The sequence below is a fragment of the Oncorhynchus masou genome, chromosome 12 (assembly GCF_036934945.1).
Source record: "Oncorhynchus masou masou isolate Uvic2021 chromosome 12, UVic_Omas_1.1, whole genome shotgun sequence".
NCBI classification, from domain to species: Eukaryota; Metazoa; Chordata; class Actinopteri; order Salmoniformes; family Salmonidae; genus Oncorhynchus; species Oncorhynchus masou.
The window spans coordinates 88,601,631-88,617,141 of record NC_088223.1 but is presented as its reverse complement, the minus strand read 5'-3'; the positions used below and the strand labels follow the sequence as shown (position 1 = coordinate 88,617,141).

The following is a 15,511-nucleotide window of genomic DNA, read 5'->3' as shown; positions in this document are numbered from 1 at the left end:
GTTCTTCTCACGGTCATACTTGTACATTAAAAGATGTATTACCGGTTGATTAGGAGCTCACAGAACTTGTAGTGGCCCTTGTCTGCAGCGATGGTGAGCGCGGTGTCTCGGGAGGAGGGGACGGGTGGGGCGTTGACGTCAGCGCTCTTATCCAGCAGCACCCGCCCTACCTCAGCATAGCCACCCGATGCCGCCTCCATGAGGGGGGTCAGCCCAGTCTGAGAGAGAACGCATAATGGGTCAGTAAGACTGCACCACACAGACCAACACCAGAACATAATTTCTAATGTCTTTGACACAAGCCCAGACAACATGATGACATGTTGGGCTCCAGCCTGCTGCAGCTGCTACCACCTTGGCGCGGTGCTCCACGTTGGCCTTGCGGTCCAGCAGCAGACTGACCACCTCCGCCCGTCCCTGGAAGCAGGCCAGGGTCAGCGCCGTGTTGCGGTTAGTCTCGATCTGAGCGTTGATGTCTGAGCCCATGTCCAGCAGCAGCTTGACCGCAGGGACGTGACCATTCATGGCAGCCAGCATCAGAGGAGAGATACCCAGCTTACTCCCAGTCCTGAGGGGAACAGACAGGGCGAGGGGAACAGACAGGGCGAGAGGGTGATTATACAAACAGTTAAGAGTGGGACAGAGGCACAGCCTGCACAAACTGTATCAAGGAGGGCCGGTTGTGGACACCTGGAGTTGATTTCAGCTCCAGCGTTGAGGAGGATCTTGATGATGTTGACGAAGCCCCCCGAGGCGGCCAGGCTGAGAGGAGTGTAGTCTGAAACGTTACGGTGCTCCTTGTTGGCCCCGCGCAGCAGCAACAGCTCCACCACCTGGAGTGAAAGGACCACAGAACACCTGGAGTGAGTCAATCCACAGAACACTTCTATTGTTTATCTAAATGTATGCCGTGTTTAAGCTGGTTCGGACAGTGAGTTCGTGTCTGTCAGGTTGTCGTTCTGCCTCCTGTTTCACTACAGGTTATTTTGTTGTTTTATTAGGATCACCATTAGCTGTTTCTATGCAGCAGCAGCTACTCTTCCTGGGGTTTATTAAGGATTCCCGTTAGTTCCTGCCAAGGCAGCAGCTACTCTTCCTGGTGTGCAAACAGAAACGTAAATAACACTAAACAGAAGATATGGGTAGAATACTTTCACAAATGTGATCAGTTATACATTTAATTTGAAAACACGAAGAGCTAGTAAAAGGCCGAAATTGGATCATAAAAAAATTATAAGACTAACATGACTTTAAAAAAAAAAATGAAACATTGTAATTTTAGAGACACACAGTTACAATAGCCAATGATTAAAGAGACTGCAGTCAAATGAATTACTGGGCTCTCACCAAGTCATTCACGTGAGAATCTGCCATGTTTATTCCAGGCACAATAACCAACTGTTATATGGCTGAGAATACTAGTCCCATACGAAATGACATCCCTGTGTTTCCCGAGCTATTACCCAGTTTGGACAGGTGGCTGCTTGCAGTTTGAGCAAGAAAAGTGATTGGATAAATTGATGCTTAATAAAACAAAGTGCTGCACTTACAATTCATATGAATGGCCTACATCTATCCTCTTCCACAGTGAATACTTTTGTGCCAATTAATTTAAATTGGACATCGTCAAATGCATCGTGTTACTTTAAAATTTGCGATAAAGTATAGCGTCTATATGCCCATTTAAATGAAACCCTGGCTGTTGATGTCGGCAACACATCGTAAAGCAGGGAATCCCAGACTCCTCACTGAGATAAACTTTTTGTCAATGTGTCAAGTTCACCTTCTCTAAAACGCATCATCTCAAAGTTGAAGTGCTCTGTCCAGCAGCTCACATCAGCAGGGATGGGGGGGGGGGGGGGGCTTTTCATTAGGAGGGACGTATACCGTGGATCGCTAAATAATGACTATGATCCCATCAACTTGCGGGCCAAAACACGAGTTAGCAGTGTAGCCTTTAATCATCTAGACATGGTGGCAAAATATCTTCACTCCAAGAATAAAATCTCCAGGTTTTCTGTCAGAAGACTGACCTGAATGAAAAAAAGTTTGGGAAAAACAAATCCCTTGTGAATTATCCCCTGATCGTTATGTTTTTAAGCCCATGGTCCTTAATAGAAAGGGAAATATTGTTGGGTGTTGCGCAATAGCCTATCCTACACAATTGCACAGTAGACTGTCCAGTCCGACAGACAGAAAACAAAACGAATTACTCCTTGATGCTTTCTCTGTTGAATCTTACTGGAACCTGCTGTAAATCATGTAGACAGTAGCAGCTGATAAAACATTACATTTTAGGGATATATATATATTGTACCCAGTGTGGAGCATAACAGTCTTCATCGGCGTACCATGTCATAGACACAGCAAGACTATTGTCCTGCTGATAACCCATCAGGTGTCAACCGGGAGGGGCTCTTATTGTATTCATATGATTGATTAAAATTAAGCTTACAGAACATTCACACCTTGATTTACCTTTATTTAACCAAGTAGGCCAGTTGAGAAGACGTTCATTCACACCAATCCTACTGCTCACGAGTCATCTCCACACTTTCCTACCTGTTAGTCACATTTAACATCTCCTTTTCATATCTAAAAAAAATAAAATAAAAATACACTTGATAGCCTCTTTATAGGCTACCGGGCTGCCATAGCCTATTGGTGGAAATGACCAGTAGCCCAACCAATGGATGAAGAGATTGAGTGGATTGACCAGAACAAGCCGCTGTGTAGAATCTAAGAATATATATATTTTTTTTAAACTCAATGTGCTGAAAATGAATTAAATCTGCACAGCATCTTGCTAAAGCCAATTCATATCCAACATAAGCTGTTTGAGTCTACTTTAAGGAAATATCCTACACCAAGCTTTATTATATTGATAATTAGATTCTAGAGCAAATTGAAAAGAAAATTAATTATTACCAGGTTAAAATAACTTTTTATTTCAGTTTCCTTGTGTCTTCTATAGGCTATTGAAAATGAGCACGTTTAATGTATTAGATGGTTTACGGATTACATGAATAGTAATCTGGCCCCCAAAAACCGTTTTAATCTGTCTACAAGGAAGGTAACGAATGGAGGACATGTTTCCAATGACTTGTTCAATCACATGCCGCTCAGATAATGCTTTGTAGACAAAGAGATAAAAAGGTGTGAAATAATATAATAAATCCAGAAAAAGGGGAAGACAGACACTGTTAGAAATATAAAAAAATAAATAAACAGCGATCCACAGGTGGTGGTTCCTGGGGCTCCATCGTCTTACAATGTCTGATATTGTAGCTAAATCTAATTTTAAATTATATTGATTTTATTTTTATTTTACCTTTATTTTACTAGGCAAGTCAGTTAAGAACAAATTCTTATTTACAATGACGGCCTAGGAACAGTGGGTTAACTGCCTGTTCAGGGGCAGAACGACAGATTTGTACCTTGTCAGCTCGGGGGTTTGAACTTGCAACCTTCCGGTTACAAGTCCAACGCTCTAACCACTAGGCTACCCTGCCGCCCCAATTCTAGACATTAGACTTGTGTCTTAGGCCTACATGGTATTTTGGGTCGATGTAGCCTTAATGTAGCATAGTATGTTCGATGCAATAAATTAGAGCGGTTTCCCTGCGAATGTATCTGCAATTGCATGAATGCTAGTGTTGGGACTTCTGGGGTTAGCTGCGGTGAGAGTGCTGTGGGAAAGTGGCTACTCTAATACGTCTCGCTTTACGGCACTGCCTCGTCCTGTTGTTCACACAAAATATAACAAGCAGAGCAGCACCTCCTGTCTTCCTCCAGAGCAGGCCAGGGAGAGAGGAGTGTCTTTGGTTCTCTCAGACTGGGCTTCGATGTCCCCGCCTTTATCCAGCAGGATCTCCACCACTCCAACATGACCCGCTGTAGCAGCCAGGATCAGAGGCGTGAAACCTGGGGACAGATGGTTAGAGACATTTAGATTTACTCTCCAACATACTAAGGATGGGCATGAATACTCGACTGCTCGAACCGACAGTCAATCTTTAACCAGAGATAAAAAAATATAAAAGACTTTAAATATTGTAAAACTATTTTGTGAAATGTGCTTTCCGGGGGGGGCAAGTAAAATTGTCCAAATTATATATATTTTTGTCTTTAAAAATAATTCCCTCGACTCTAGTGTTCCATGTGTACATGTGCATTTGCGTGGCACAACAAAAGAAACCAAGCCAGGCATCCAAGTTCTTCCAAATTCCCTTTACCCTCCATGTCTCATTCACCCAATTGCGTTCTGACCGCTTTCTACGCGCCAGGTGCCAGGTGCTGAGCGCTCACAAGCTCCCGTTTAGTCCGACAGAAATAAACACCTAGAAAAACGTATCGAACTGCTACATTTCTTGCCAAAAGATGACAGTTTAATCCTGAAGTAGGAAACTCTGTGTTCCAACAAACAGCTGCAGTTTTGGAATCCTTGCTGCCCATCTATTGTCCACTGTGCCGTTTAGAATTGGTCAGCATGACATTTTCTACATGCAATTGTTCTTCAGAAGAATTTTAAAAAAGCAACACACCAATAAAACCCCTTTCTTAAAATTAAATGTTGCTAAAAGTACTTAAGAAAGAAGTGGACGGCGTTCAACCAACATGAGTAGAGGTTCAACAATATTTTGTAGCTAAACCGTTCAAACACTAGAGCCAAATTCATGTGAAGAAAATCTAACCAACATGCCACAAAGGCAGTAGAAACCACACAATAGACAACCACCACAGTGCTTGTCATTTCGGAAGTGAACGTCAGATTCGCAGATCTTTTATTAATGTTTAGTTAAATAGCCCTGGCCAATGCTATAACCCCCGTGAATATAGACAGGTTCCACACTGAAAATAGGCAAAAACAGTCAAACAACAATTTTTCAGCAGAATTATTCAACCTACTCACCAAACAGATGTTGTGACCGTGTTTCATCACCATGCACTGTGGGACTGTTTATCCATTTACAACATTACAAAGAACAGTCATACAACTAAATAGAACGGCTATACACTGCTCAAAAAAAATTCAAAACACTAAAATAACACATCCTAGATCTGAATTAATGAAATATTCTTATGAAATACTTCACAGAAGTGTGATTGACTTGGAGTTACATTGTGTTGTTTAATTAAGTGTTCCCTTTATTTTTTTGGAGCAGTGTATATCGAAAACAGAAATTGCGTTTGAGCCCCCGTTTCAAATGATCACTGACAACTCTTTCAGACGTGAGATACCGATCACTTTTGCAGTGCCACCTTTTTCATTTGGAAAAATATATATTTTTATTCTGTTATATTAAAAAAAAAATACATATTTTTTTTAAATTATAAAAAAAAATATATATTTTTATTTTTATAAAATACACGTCTTGACTGTGATAAGGACTCGGGAAATATGAGCGTCTTGTCTGATAAATTAACAAAGCAAGGCTATGCCATTGCAGAGCCAAAAAGCCTCAAATGCAAGTGCCAACGCAGAGGTTCTTGAAGACCGTGTACAACGATATAATATAATGATATTACGGTTTCAAAACAATTATCTTATATTACACTTGCTTTTCTATTGACAAAATATATACAGTACCAGTCAATTGGACACACCTACTCATTGCATGGTTTTTCTTTATTTTTTACTAGTTTGTAGAATAATAGTGAAGATACCAAACTATGAAATAACACATATGGAATCATGTAGTAACCAAAAACAGACCAAGTCCATATTACGGCAAGAACAGCTCAAATAAGCAAAGAAAAACGACAGTCCATCACTACTTTAAGACATGAAGGTCAGTCAATCTCGAAAATGTCAAGAACTTTGAAAGTGTCAGTTGAAGGCACAAGACAGCCCTCTTGGAGTTTGCCAAAAGGCACCTAAAGGACCCTCAGACCACGAGAAACTAGATTCTCTGGTCTGATGAAACCAAGATTCAATGAAATTGAATTCTTGGCCTGAATGCCAAGCGTCACGTCTGAAGGAAACCTGGCACCATCCCTACGGTGAAGCATAGTGGAGGCAGCATCATGCTGTGGGGATGTTTTTCAGCGGGCAGGGACTGGGAGACTAGTCAGGATCAAGAGAAAGATGAACGAAGCAAAGTACAGAGAGATCCTTGATGAAAACCTGCTCCAGAGCGCTCAGGACCTCAGACTGGGGCGAAAGTTCACCTTCCAACAGGACAACAACCCTAAGCACACAGCTAAGAAACAATGCAGGAGTGGCTTCGGGACAAGTCTCTGAAAGTCCCAGAGTGGCCCATCTAGAGCCCGGACTTGAATCCGATCTAACATCCCCTGGAGAGACCTGAAAATAGCTTTGCAGCGACACTCCCCAGCCAACCTGACAAGAGCTTGAGAGGATCTACAGAGAAGAATGGGAGAAGCTCCCCAAACACAGGTGTGCCAAGGTTGTAGCGTCATACCCAAGAAGACCCGAGGCTGTAGTCGCTGCCAAGGGTGCTTCAACAAAGTACTGAGTAAAGGGTCTGAATACTTATGGAAATGTGATACCCGTTTTTGCTTTGTCATTATGGACGTGTTCTCTGTAATGGTTAGGATAAATTGGAATTTTCGCACACTGTTGGCATAGGCCGATAAAATACATATGTGCACATTGATCTAAGTACATGTCTTGTGTTCAAATAATATTTTTCATTTAAGTACTAAAATAAATCCTGCCAGGACTCACAGTGAAAAAAGGAAAAACGGTCAAATGCCCATCCGTTAAATCTAGTCATCCAATCATACAGACGGACTCCCACTTCTAAACACAAATTATCAAGTTCCCTGATAATTGAGCCCAACATGTTTTTGTTTTTATTGTTACAAAACATTTTTTTAAAAGACAAAGTATGGGAGTTGTGTACCTTTCTTATCCCGATGCTCGATGTTAGCCCCTCGGGCGACGAGCACCGACACCAGCTCCTCGTGACCGCCGGCACAGGCCAGCGTCAGGGCGGTGTCGTGATTACTCTCCGTCTGACAAGAGATACAGGTGGGTGTTATTTTCCTGACCAGACAGACAAACCAGACAAACCCACCTGACTATTATTAGCTAAACTAGCGTGTTATTGTTTTTTTATTCAATTTTTAACCCTTTTTTCTCCCCAATTTCATGGTATCCAATTGTTTTAGTAGCTACTATCTTGTCTCATCGCTACAACTACCGTACGGGCTCGGGAGAGACGAAGGTAGAAAGTCATGCGTCCTCCGATACCCAACCAAGCCGCACTGCTTCTTAACACAGGGCCATCCAACCCGGAAGCCAGCCGCACCAATGTGCCGGAGGAAACACCGTGCACCTGGCAACCTTGGTTAGCGTGCACTGCGCCCGGCCTGCCACAGGAGTCGCTGGTGAGCGATGAGACAAGGATATCCCTACCGGCCAAACCCTCCCTAACCCGGTCGACGCTAGGCCAATTTTGCGTCGCCCCACGGACCTCCCGGTCATTGCCGGTTACGACAGAGCCTGGGCGCGAACCCAGAGTCTCTGGTGGCACAGCTGGCGCTGCAGTACAGCGCCCTTAACCACTGCGCCACCCGGGAGGCCCACTAGCGTGTTGTGGTGTGACGTACGTGTGCGTCGATGTCTACGGAGGGGTAGAGGGGGAGCATAGAGTGTGGGGACACTGAATGGATGGGCGTCTGTGCTGGGGGCGAGACCGTCGTGCTCAACATGGGGACTCTGCTGCTCACCGCTGCTGTCACAGGGGCGAGAGGGAAGGAGAGTTGTTAGTCCACCTTCAAAATATAACGACATCCCATTCGAATTCAAGATGGATTAAAACCATTTGAAAAAGTCTGTTGAAAATGTACTGAAACCAAGTTCAGTGCTAGTGAAAAGGATGAGTGATCAAGCGGTCCCTTAAATGGTTAGAGGTTTTATTTTCTGATTTTAGTCGAGTTAAAAATTTCAAAAAAGAGACCTGGACTGAGAACACAAAGCAAAGAGAGGACCGTGTTAATGAACACACCTGCCATGATGTCGTCCAAAGTATCTGTGAGGGTCTGTGCTGGGGTGGCCACCATGAGTCCTTCAGGGGCCTGGGTGAGAAGGCCCGGTCCCAGGTCTGTCAACTGCTGCCACAACATCTGCTGCTGGTTTACCATCACCCTCTCCAGATCGGGGCTGGAGCTGACGGGGTAGTCTGCCGTACTGAAGTCTGTGGACTGCTGGGTGGCCAGGAGATGGGAGGGTAAGAAATGGGCCTGCAGGAGGGGTGGAGCGGGACACTGCAGGGCCTGGGTGTGAGGAGGAGCGGGACACTGCAGGGCCTGGGTGTGAGGAGGAGCGGGACACTGCAGGGCCTGGGTGTGAGGAGGAGCGGGACACTGCAGGGCCTGGGTGTGAGGAGGAGCGGGACACTGCAGGGCCTGGGTGTGAGGAGGAGCGGGACACTGCAGGGCCTGGGTGTGAGGAGGAGCGGGACACTGCAGGGCCTGGGTGTGAGGAGGAGCGGGACACTGCAGGGCCTGGGTGTGAGGAGGAGCGGGACACTGCAGGGCCTGGGTGTGAGGAGGAGCGGGACACTGCAGGGCCTGGGTGTGAGGAGGAGCAGGTGGCGGGGGTTCCTGGGCCTGTCTATACAGGATGGTGTCCACCTGAGGTAGCTTGGCGTAGTCCTCCTCCTCATCATCTTCCTCCTGTTCCTCGGCGGCGGGGTGGGGCTGTCCATCATGGTGGTGGTGGATGCCCTCCCCGTCCCCCTCGGTGTCGGAGCCCGGCTCTGCAGCATGCAAGGGCAGGGGGGTGCCGGGCTGCTCCACCCCTGCCGCCTGGCCAAGCTGCCCCGGGTCGTCCTTCAGGCCTTTGGCCTCCATGTACTCTTTGGTGAACTGCTGTTGTGTCTTGAGCTGCAGCTGACGCTCCACCTTCTGCAGCTCCTTGAGGATCTTCTTCTTCTTCTGGACCTGCTCCTCGCGGCTCTTCTTCAGCTCCTCAATCTTGTCTTTGGTGAGAGGCTCTCCCTGGATGAGCTCCAAGGACTGCAGCTGGGCCTTCTCTATAGCGGAGATCCTCTGGCCAAGCTCGTTCAGCTTGCCCTCAGTCTCTTCAACGATGCACTCTAGGGGCTGGTACGGGTGGAAAGGAGGCAGCAGGTCCGCGTCCGGACCGCCTGTGGCGACGGGGCTGCCCTGTAGAGGGCTCAGCCTCTGCTTGGATCCGCCTGAGACAGCCACACAGGACAACACAACCAGTTAGCTACGAGGTTTTACATTCAATGATAACTGCAATATTGTATGGTAACACTTTGATTCCTTGTGCAGTCAAATGGTGGTCTTAGTGGTCTTTCTTCTTGGCAAAGTTGGAAAATGTATTTGCTGTTAACACACGTTGTATGATCTGACCTTTTGTGATGACGGGTGGAGGCGTTGTGATGTTGGAGGGGACTCTGTCTGGCTCTTGAGGAGGCACCAACATGGCCAGGGCTTGGAATGGAACTCGTGGAGCCTGTTTGGGTTAGTTTAGGATATTAGAAAAGTATATTTAGTATCAATACTTGTAACTGGTATCAACAATAAACAAACATGTTTGTAGAAGTCCCTACCGGAGAGGTGTCATGGGATGGGGGTGTGAGCTGAGACAAGTCTGGCACGGGGACCGACAGGACGTTGTTGGGGTAGTCGAGGAGATAGGACACCACGATGGTGTGACCACCCTTAGCAGCTTCGATCAGCATGGTGGAGCCATCCTAGGTGAGAGATTGACACAAAACACACGTCATCGTTAGTATCAGGATCTTGGGAGAATTTGATCAAGAATTAAAAGAGGAACAAATACATGGAGACAGTTCTGTGTTTACACCGGGGTTAGAGAAGGGTTTGTTTACACCGGGGTTAGAGAAGGGTTTGTTTACACCGGGGTTAGAGAAGGGTTTGTTTACACCGGGGTTACAGAAGGGTTTGTTTACACCGGGGTTACAGAAGGGTTTGTTTACACAGGGGTTACAGAAGGGTTTGTTTACACAGGGGTTACAGAAGGGTTTGTTTACACAGGGGTTACAGAAGGGTTTGTTTACACAGGGGTTACAGAAGGGTTTGTTTACACAGGGGTTAGAGAAGGGTTTGTTTACACAGGGGTTAGAGAAGGGTTTGTTTACACAGGGGTTAGAGAAGGGTTTGTTTACACAGGGGTTACAGAAGGGTTTGTTTACACCGGGGTTAGAGAAGGGTTTGTTTACACCGGGGTTAGAGAAGGGTTTGTTTACACCGGGGTTACAGAAGGGTTTGTTTACACCGGGGTTACAGAAGGGTTTGTTTACACAGGGGTTACAGAAGGGTTTGTTTACACAGGGGTTAGAGAAGGGTTTGTTTACACAGGGGTTAGAGAAGGGTTTGTTTACACAGGGGTTACAGAAGGGTTTGTTTACACAGGAGTCCATTATAAGGCGTGCAGTGTGACATTCTTAATATCAGATTTCCTTCCTGGTCACTCCTGAGACCGTTGTGCCCAAGAGCTTGGGACAAGCATGATCTCACCTTCAGTCTGTGTGTAGGATCAGCCCCATGGGACAGTAGCAGCTCTACCACGGCCAGGTGGCCCCCGGCGCAGGCTAGAGACACTACTGTGTGATCATTGTTGGCCGTCGCCCTGTTCACATTAGCTCCTGGTGGAGGGAGAGAGACCAAGAACAGGGTCAATCTGAGGCCACATGGAAAACAACAGCAACCCTATAACGTTTATATACTCTACAGTTTCAATGAGGCTTTATCTGATGAGCAAAGTGGCTCAAGCTACAACGTGTCAAGATGTCTGGTGTGTGGTTTTGTGTGGCGTTGCTACACAGTGAAGGAGCAGAAGCACACCTTTGCTGATTAGGAACTGTACAGTACAGAGGTGGCCCGCTCTAACAGCTTTCATTAGAGGGGTCCTGCCCCCCTCCGATTCATGCTCCTGTAAGACAAACAGAGACAGGAGTGTGTAACGTGTACAAGTAGAAACAGAGAGCCTATTCAAGCAGCGACGTATCCAGCATCTACACAACACAGAGACAGCGTCACAAATGGAACCCTATTCCCTATATAGTGCACAACTTTAGACCAAAGCAATATAGGGACCCTATATAGTGCACTACTTTTGATCAGAGTCCTATAGGGACCCTATTCCCTATATAGTACACTACTTTTGATCAGAGTCCTATAGGGACCCTATTCCCTATATAGTGCACTACTTTTGATCAGAGTCCTATAGGGACCCTATTCCCTATATAGTGCACTACTTTTGATCACAGTCCTATAGGGACCCTATTCCCTATATAGTGCACTACTTTAGATCAGAGCCTTATGGGCGCCAGTCAAAAGTAGGGCACTAGAAAACAAATAGGGTGCCCACACACACTTACGCAAACATGTGAACGACTCAAAAACAAAACAAAAAAAGAGCTGTGCATGGACATGAAGTGTGTTTCTCCAGAGGGGGGAGGTCTCACCAGGTCAGCCCCTGTCTGCAGCAGCACGTCAGCCACATCTGTGTGTCCGTTCTCACAGGCGTAGGTCAGCGCCGTGTCTCCTGTCGCCGTGGTGGCGTGGACATTGGCTCCTGGGGACAAGAGCACAAGGTGTCAAATTACACACAGAAGGTGTAACAACTACACACTTCAAAATAAAATGTGGGTTTTCGGGAATAACCGAGTCAATTTCAATAATTTATGAAATGATGATCAAATCCAATTTTATTTTAATTGTTCATTTAAAAAACAATTGTCACATGCGCCAAAAACAACAGGTGTGGACCTTAGTGAAATGCTTACTTACGAGCCCCTAACCAAAAATACAGGTAAAATATATATGGATATGAATAAGAAATAAAATAGGTAACAAGTAATTAAAGAGCAGAAGTAATAACAATAGCGAGACTATATACAGGGGGGGATATCGGTACAGAGTCAATGTGCGGGGAGGACCGGTTAGTTGAGGTGATCTCAAATAGATGTTGGTGGAGTTTGTTTTGAGACAAACAAACAGAGAGGCTGTCCAGAGGGGAGTGGTTCTGCTCACCGGCGGCCAGCAGGTACTTGACCAGCTCCAGGTGTCCCTCCTGTGCAGCCTCCATGAGAGGCGTGGAGCAGCCCAGCTCGATGTCGGCCCCGGCCTTGATGAGGAAGTCGGCCACCTCCAGGAAGCCCCCGCAGCAGGCCAGCGTCAGGGCTGTCTCCTGGGTCTCCTCTGTCTGAGCGTTGATGTTGGCACCTGCAGACAACAGAGGGAGGGGATTCAAGATGGCTCAGCTGGGAGCACATTTTGAAAACAGTACTAACCTACTCCCACCACTGGCTATTGACCACAGAATTACAATTAGTTCTGGAAAAGCCATCTTGTCCCTTCGGCATCAACCCAATTAGATCATGAGCTCAAAACTCTAAATATTATCATGTCACTTCATTATTCATTACCCCCCCCCCCCCCGGAAGACACATTTGAGTTGAATACATTCAGTTGGACAACTGACCAGGTATCCCCCCTTTCATTCAGTTGGACAACTGACCAGGTATCCCTCCTTTCATTCAGTTGGACAACTGACCAGGTATCTCCCCCCTTTCATTCAGTTGGACAACTGACCAGGTATCTCATTTGAGTTGAATACATTCAGTTGGACAACTGACCAGGTATCTCCCCTTTCATTCAGTTGGACAACTGACCAGGTATCTCCCCTTTCATTCAGTTGGACAACTGACCAGGTATCCCCTCCCCTGACCAGGTTTCATTCAGTTGGACAACTGACCAGGTATCCCCCTTTCATTCAGTTGGACAACTGACCAGGTATCCCCCCTTTCATTCAGTTGGACAACTGACCAGGTATCCCCCCTTTCATTCAGTTGGACAACTGACCAGGTATCCCCCCTTTCATTCAGTTGGACAACTGACCAGGTATCCCCCCTTTCATTCAGTTGGACAACTGACCAGGTATCCCCCTTTCATTCAGTTGGACAACTGACCAGGTATCCCCCTTTCATTCAGTTGGACAACTGACCAGGTATCCCCCTTTCATTCAGTTGGACAACTGACTAGGTATCCTCCCTTCGCCTTTCATTACATTAAATAAAGAAAAAAAAAGACTTTTGTATTTACACAAAGCTGGAGGCTCAATATAGTAGGGAAAACCTATCTACTGGGAACACTAGTTTCATTCAAACCAGGGAGCAAAAGAAAGCCATACCTTGTGCCAAAAGCAGCGCCACCATCTCCTCGTGGCCCTCTCGTGCAGCTTCCATGAGGGGAGTGTATCCCTCATCGTTGACTTCCTCCAGGTTGGCGCCCCTCTCCATCAGTAGGGCAGCAAGCTCTACATGGCCCCCACAGGCCGCCAGCGTCAGCGGAGACTCGAAAGAGTCAGCGGGCATGTTGACCTGCGCCTCGCTGTCCAAGAGCAACCGCGCCACCTCCACATGCCCATCCTGAAGAGGGGCAGAGGAACAGGAGACCTCAGTCATACTGCACCTTCAATTTAATAGTGTGGTGTGTGTGTGTGTGTGTGTGCGCGTCTCACCATACAAGCCTCCATGAGTGCTGTGTGCATCTCGTCGGTCTTGTGCTCCTGGTCAGCCCCCGCCTCTAACAGGAAGCGCACCATGTCCAGGTGCCCTGTGTGTGTTGACAAGAGGGGAAAATGCTCTGGGTGCTTCATCCCAACAATTACATATCCTGTTTCACACACTGGTTTGTCAACATAAGTGGATCACTTGAGTCACTGATTTCTGTATAAAGACCTCTGATCTCTCCGGTGCACGGCTAAAGGGTTCATTGTCTAAGGACGTACCTTTGTAGCAGGCCAGCGTAAGTGCACTTTCCTTGAACTCGTTGGAGTGCGTGTTGATACCAGCCCCGTACTCCAGGAGCACCCGGGCGACCTCCACGTGACCCGCGCTCGCCGCCTCCATCAGGGGGGTGTGGCCGTTCTCGTTGTGGTCCTCGATGTTGGCGCCTTCCTTCAGCAGCACCTTCACCACGTCCAGGAAGCCGCCCGCACACGCGTACGTCAGCGCCGTGTTACCTGACGGGGACGGAGTTGTCAGTGTTTACTGGAAGTAGATGTAATGGTTTCTGGTCTCGGTCACAGCACCTAGTGGTGTTTGACGTGTGTGTGTGTGTGTGTGTGTGTGTGTGTGTGTGTTCACCTGTGGAGGACTGTGCGTTGACGTCAGCCCCATGTACCAGCAGCAGTTTGACGATGTCTACGTAGCCACCGCTGGCTGCTGCCATGAGGGCCGTGATGTCACCCTTGATGCCCCGATCTTCCACGTTAGCGTGCATGGCCAGCAACACCTGCAGGAGGACGGACACACGTCGGGGGTTTTGAAAACAGACATCCAAACAACCACAAAAGGATCAGGTTTGGCTCTGCAACATTTGGATATACACCTACATTTGATTACAGAACTGGATGGAAACTCTGACAGAAAGGCAGAACAATGTTAGCAGTATACTGTGAGTGGCTAAAGGTCAGTGTGTGTGTGTGTGTTTGTGTGTGCGTTCATTATACCTGTGCAAGTTCATAGTAACCAGCAGAGCAGGCTAGGCAGAGCAGACTCTCTCCCTCCTCAGTGTGTTCGTTGACGCTCCGCCCCTCATCCAGCAGCTTCCTCACGGCGTTGACGTCCCCGTCGGAGCACGCCTCCGCCAAGCTACGGCTGAAAATAACCAGACTGCTACAATTACTGGGACTGTGGCTGCGCAGACCAAAGCATCAATAGGCTGAACGGAGTTGTCACAATTCACGCCGTCACTCACACTCTAACAAGTTTAAAACAACAACAACAAAAAAAAAGGCCTCACTCAGGACAGAGCAGTACATTTCATGAACGGCCTTTGACCCAATACGGCACCTTAAAGCTTTTCAGTAAAACAGTGGTCGAGTCGGAGAACAGTAGAGACAAAACGCATCTTCTATGAATCATGGGAGTTATTCAGTGCATCAGCTTGCCGCCACTGGACTTAAAAATCAACTACAGTCTTTAATACAAAGGCCAGGAGAAAGGACAGCTATAAAGTTATGATTCATTCTGAGCGATGTCTTATCGATTCACGTTTTCAGGTGTATCAAATTGCCGTTGAGGCAGGCAGAAATTCGGCCAGTATGACGTAGCGTTGAGAAAGTCTCCCTCACTACACTGGAAGTTAATAGGCATGTCTTTTACATCGTGGAAAAAAACATCACACAAATCAAATACATTTTAAAAATTGGTCGCAAACACATATTTAGCAGATGTTATAGCGGGTGCAGTGAAATGCTTGCGTTCCTAGCTTCAACGCTGCAGTAAAAAGGTGTCAGATTTCAATACTGGCCGATGTCATAACGCAGGAGGTTGTCTTCTCTAGAAATGAGCCATTGATCATATTTTTTGCAATATAACAACCTCCAGAAATGTGTAATTTAACAGAGGTCCTAACACATCTCCCTTATTTGTCTGCCTCTTCAGTCCAGGGTGCTTTGCATTGTACCGTTGCAAATGTCAGACTCCACACTGCAGGGTGAACATGGTGAGATTGTAGACTCCTAAATTGATAGCTG

At 46.7% G+C, this 15,511-nt stretch overlaps 1 protein-coding gene across 6 annotated transcripts in view; it reads right to left on the bottom strand.

Annotated features, from left to right (window-relative positions):
- LOC135551024 (ankyrin repeat and KH domain-containing protein 1-like) overlaps window positions 1–15,511 on the bottom strand; it is a 43,266-nt gene that overhangs the window by 7,649 nt on the left and 20,106 nt on the right. For 2 of the 6 annotated variants that reach the window (XM_064982383.1, XM_064982387.1), the window contains exons 4-21: window positions 14,483–14,645; window positions 14,118–14,265; window positions 13,760–13,993; window positions 13,490–13,584; window positions 13,160–13,397; window positions 12,001–12,192; window positions 11,433–11,542; window positions 10,810–10,897; window positions 10,483–10,610; window positions 9,552–9,695; window positions 9,352–9,454; window positions 7,977–9,170; window positions 7,579–7,703; window positions 6,870–6,981; window positions 3,779–3,924; window positions 691–833; window positions 355–568; window positions 43–218 (exon numbers count right to left, since the gene is read on the bottom strand). In XM_064982383.1, the coding sequence (XP_064838455.1) occupies window positions 43–218; window positions 355–568; window positions 691–833; window positions 3,779–3,924; window positions 6,870–6,981; window positions 7,579–7,703; window positions 7,977–9,170; window positions 9,352–9,454; window positions 9,552–9,695; window positions 10,483–10,610; window positions 10,810–10,897; window positions 11,433–11,542; window positions 12,001–12,192; window positions 13,160–13,397; window positions 13,490–13,584; window positions 13,760–13,993; window positions 14,118–14,265; window positions 14,483–14,645 (3,753 nt within the window). The remainder of the gene's footprint in view (window positions 1–42; window positions 219–354; window positions 569–690; window positions 834–3,778; window positions 3,925–6,869; window positions 6,982–7,578; window positions 7,704–7,976; window positions 9,171–9,351; window positions 9,455–9,551; window positions 9,696–10,482; window positions 10,611–10,809; window positions 10,898–11,432; window positions 11,543–12,000; window positions 12,193–13,159; window positions 13,398–13,489; window positions 13,585–13,759; window positions 13,994–14,117; window positions 14,266–14,482; window positions 14,646–15,511) is intronic. The other 4 variants (XM_064982385.1, XM_064982388.1, XM_064982386.1 and 1 more) reach the window with 3 other exon arrangements.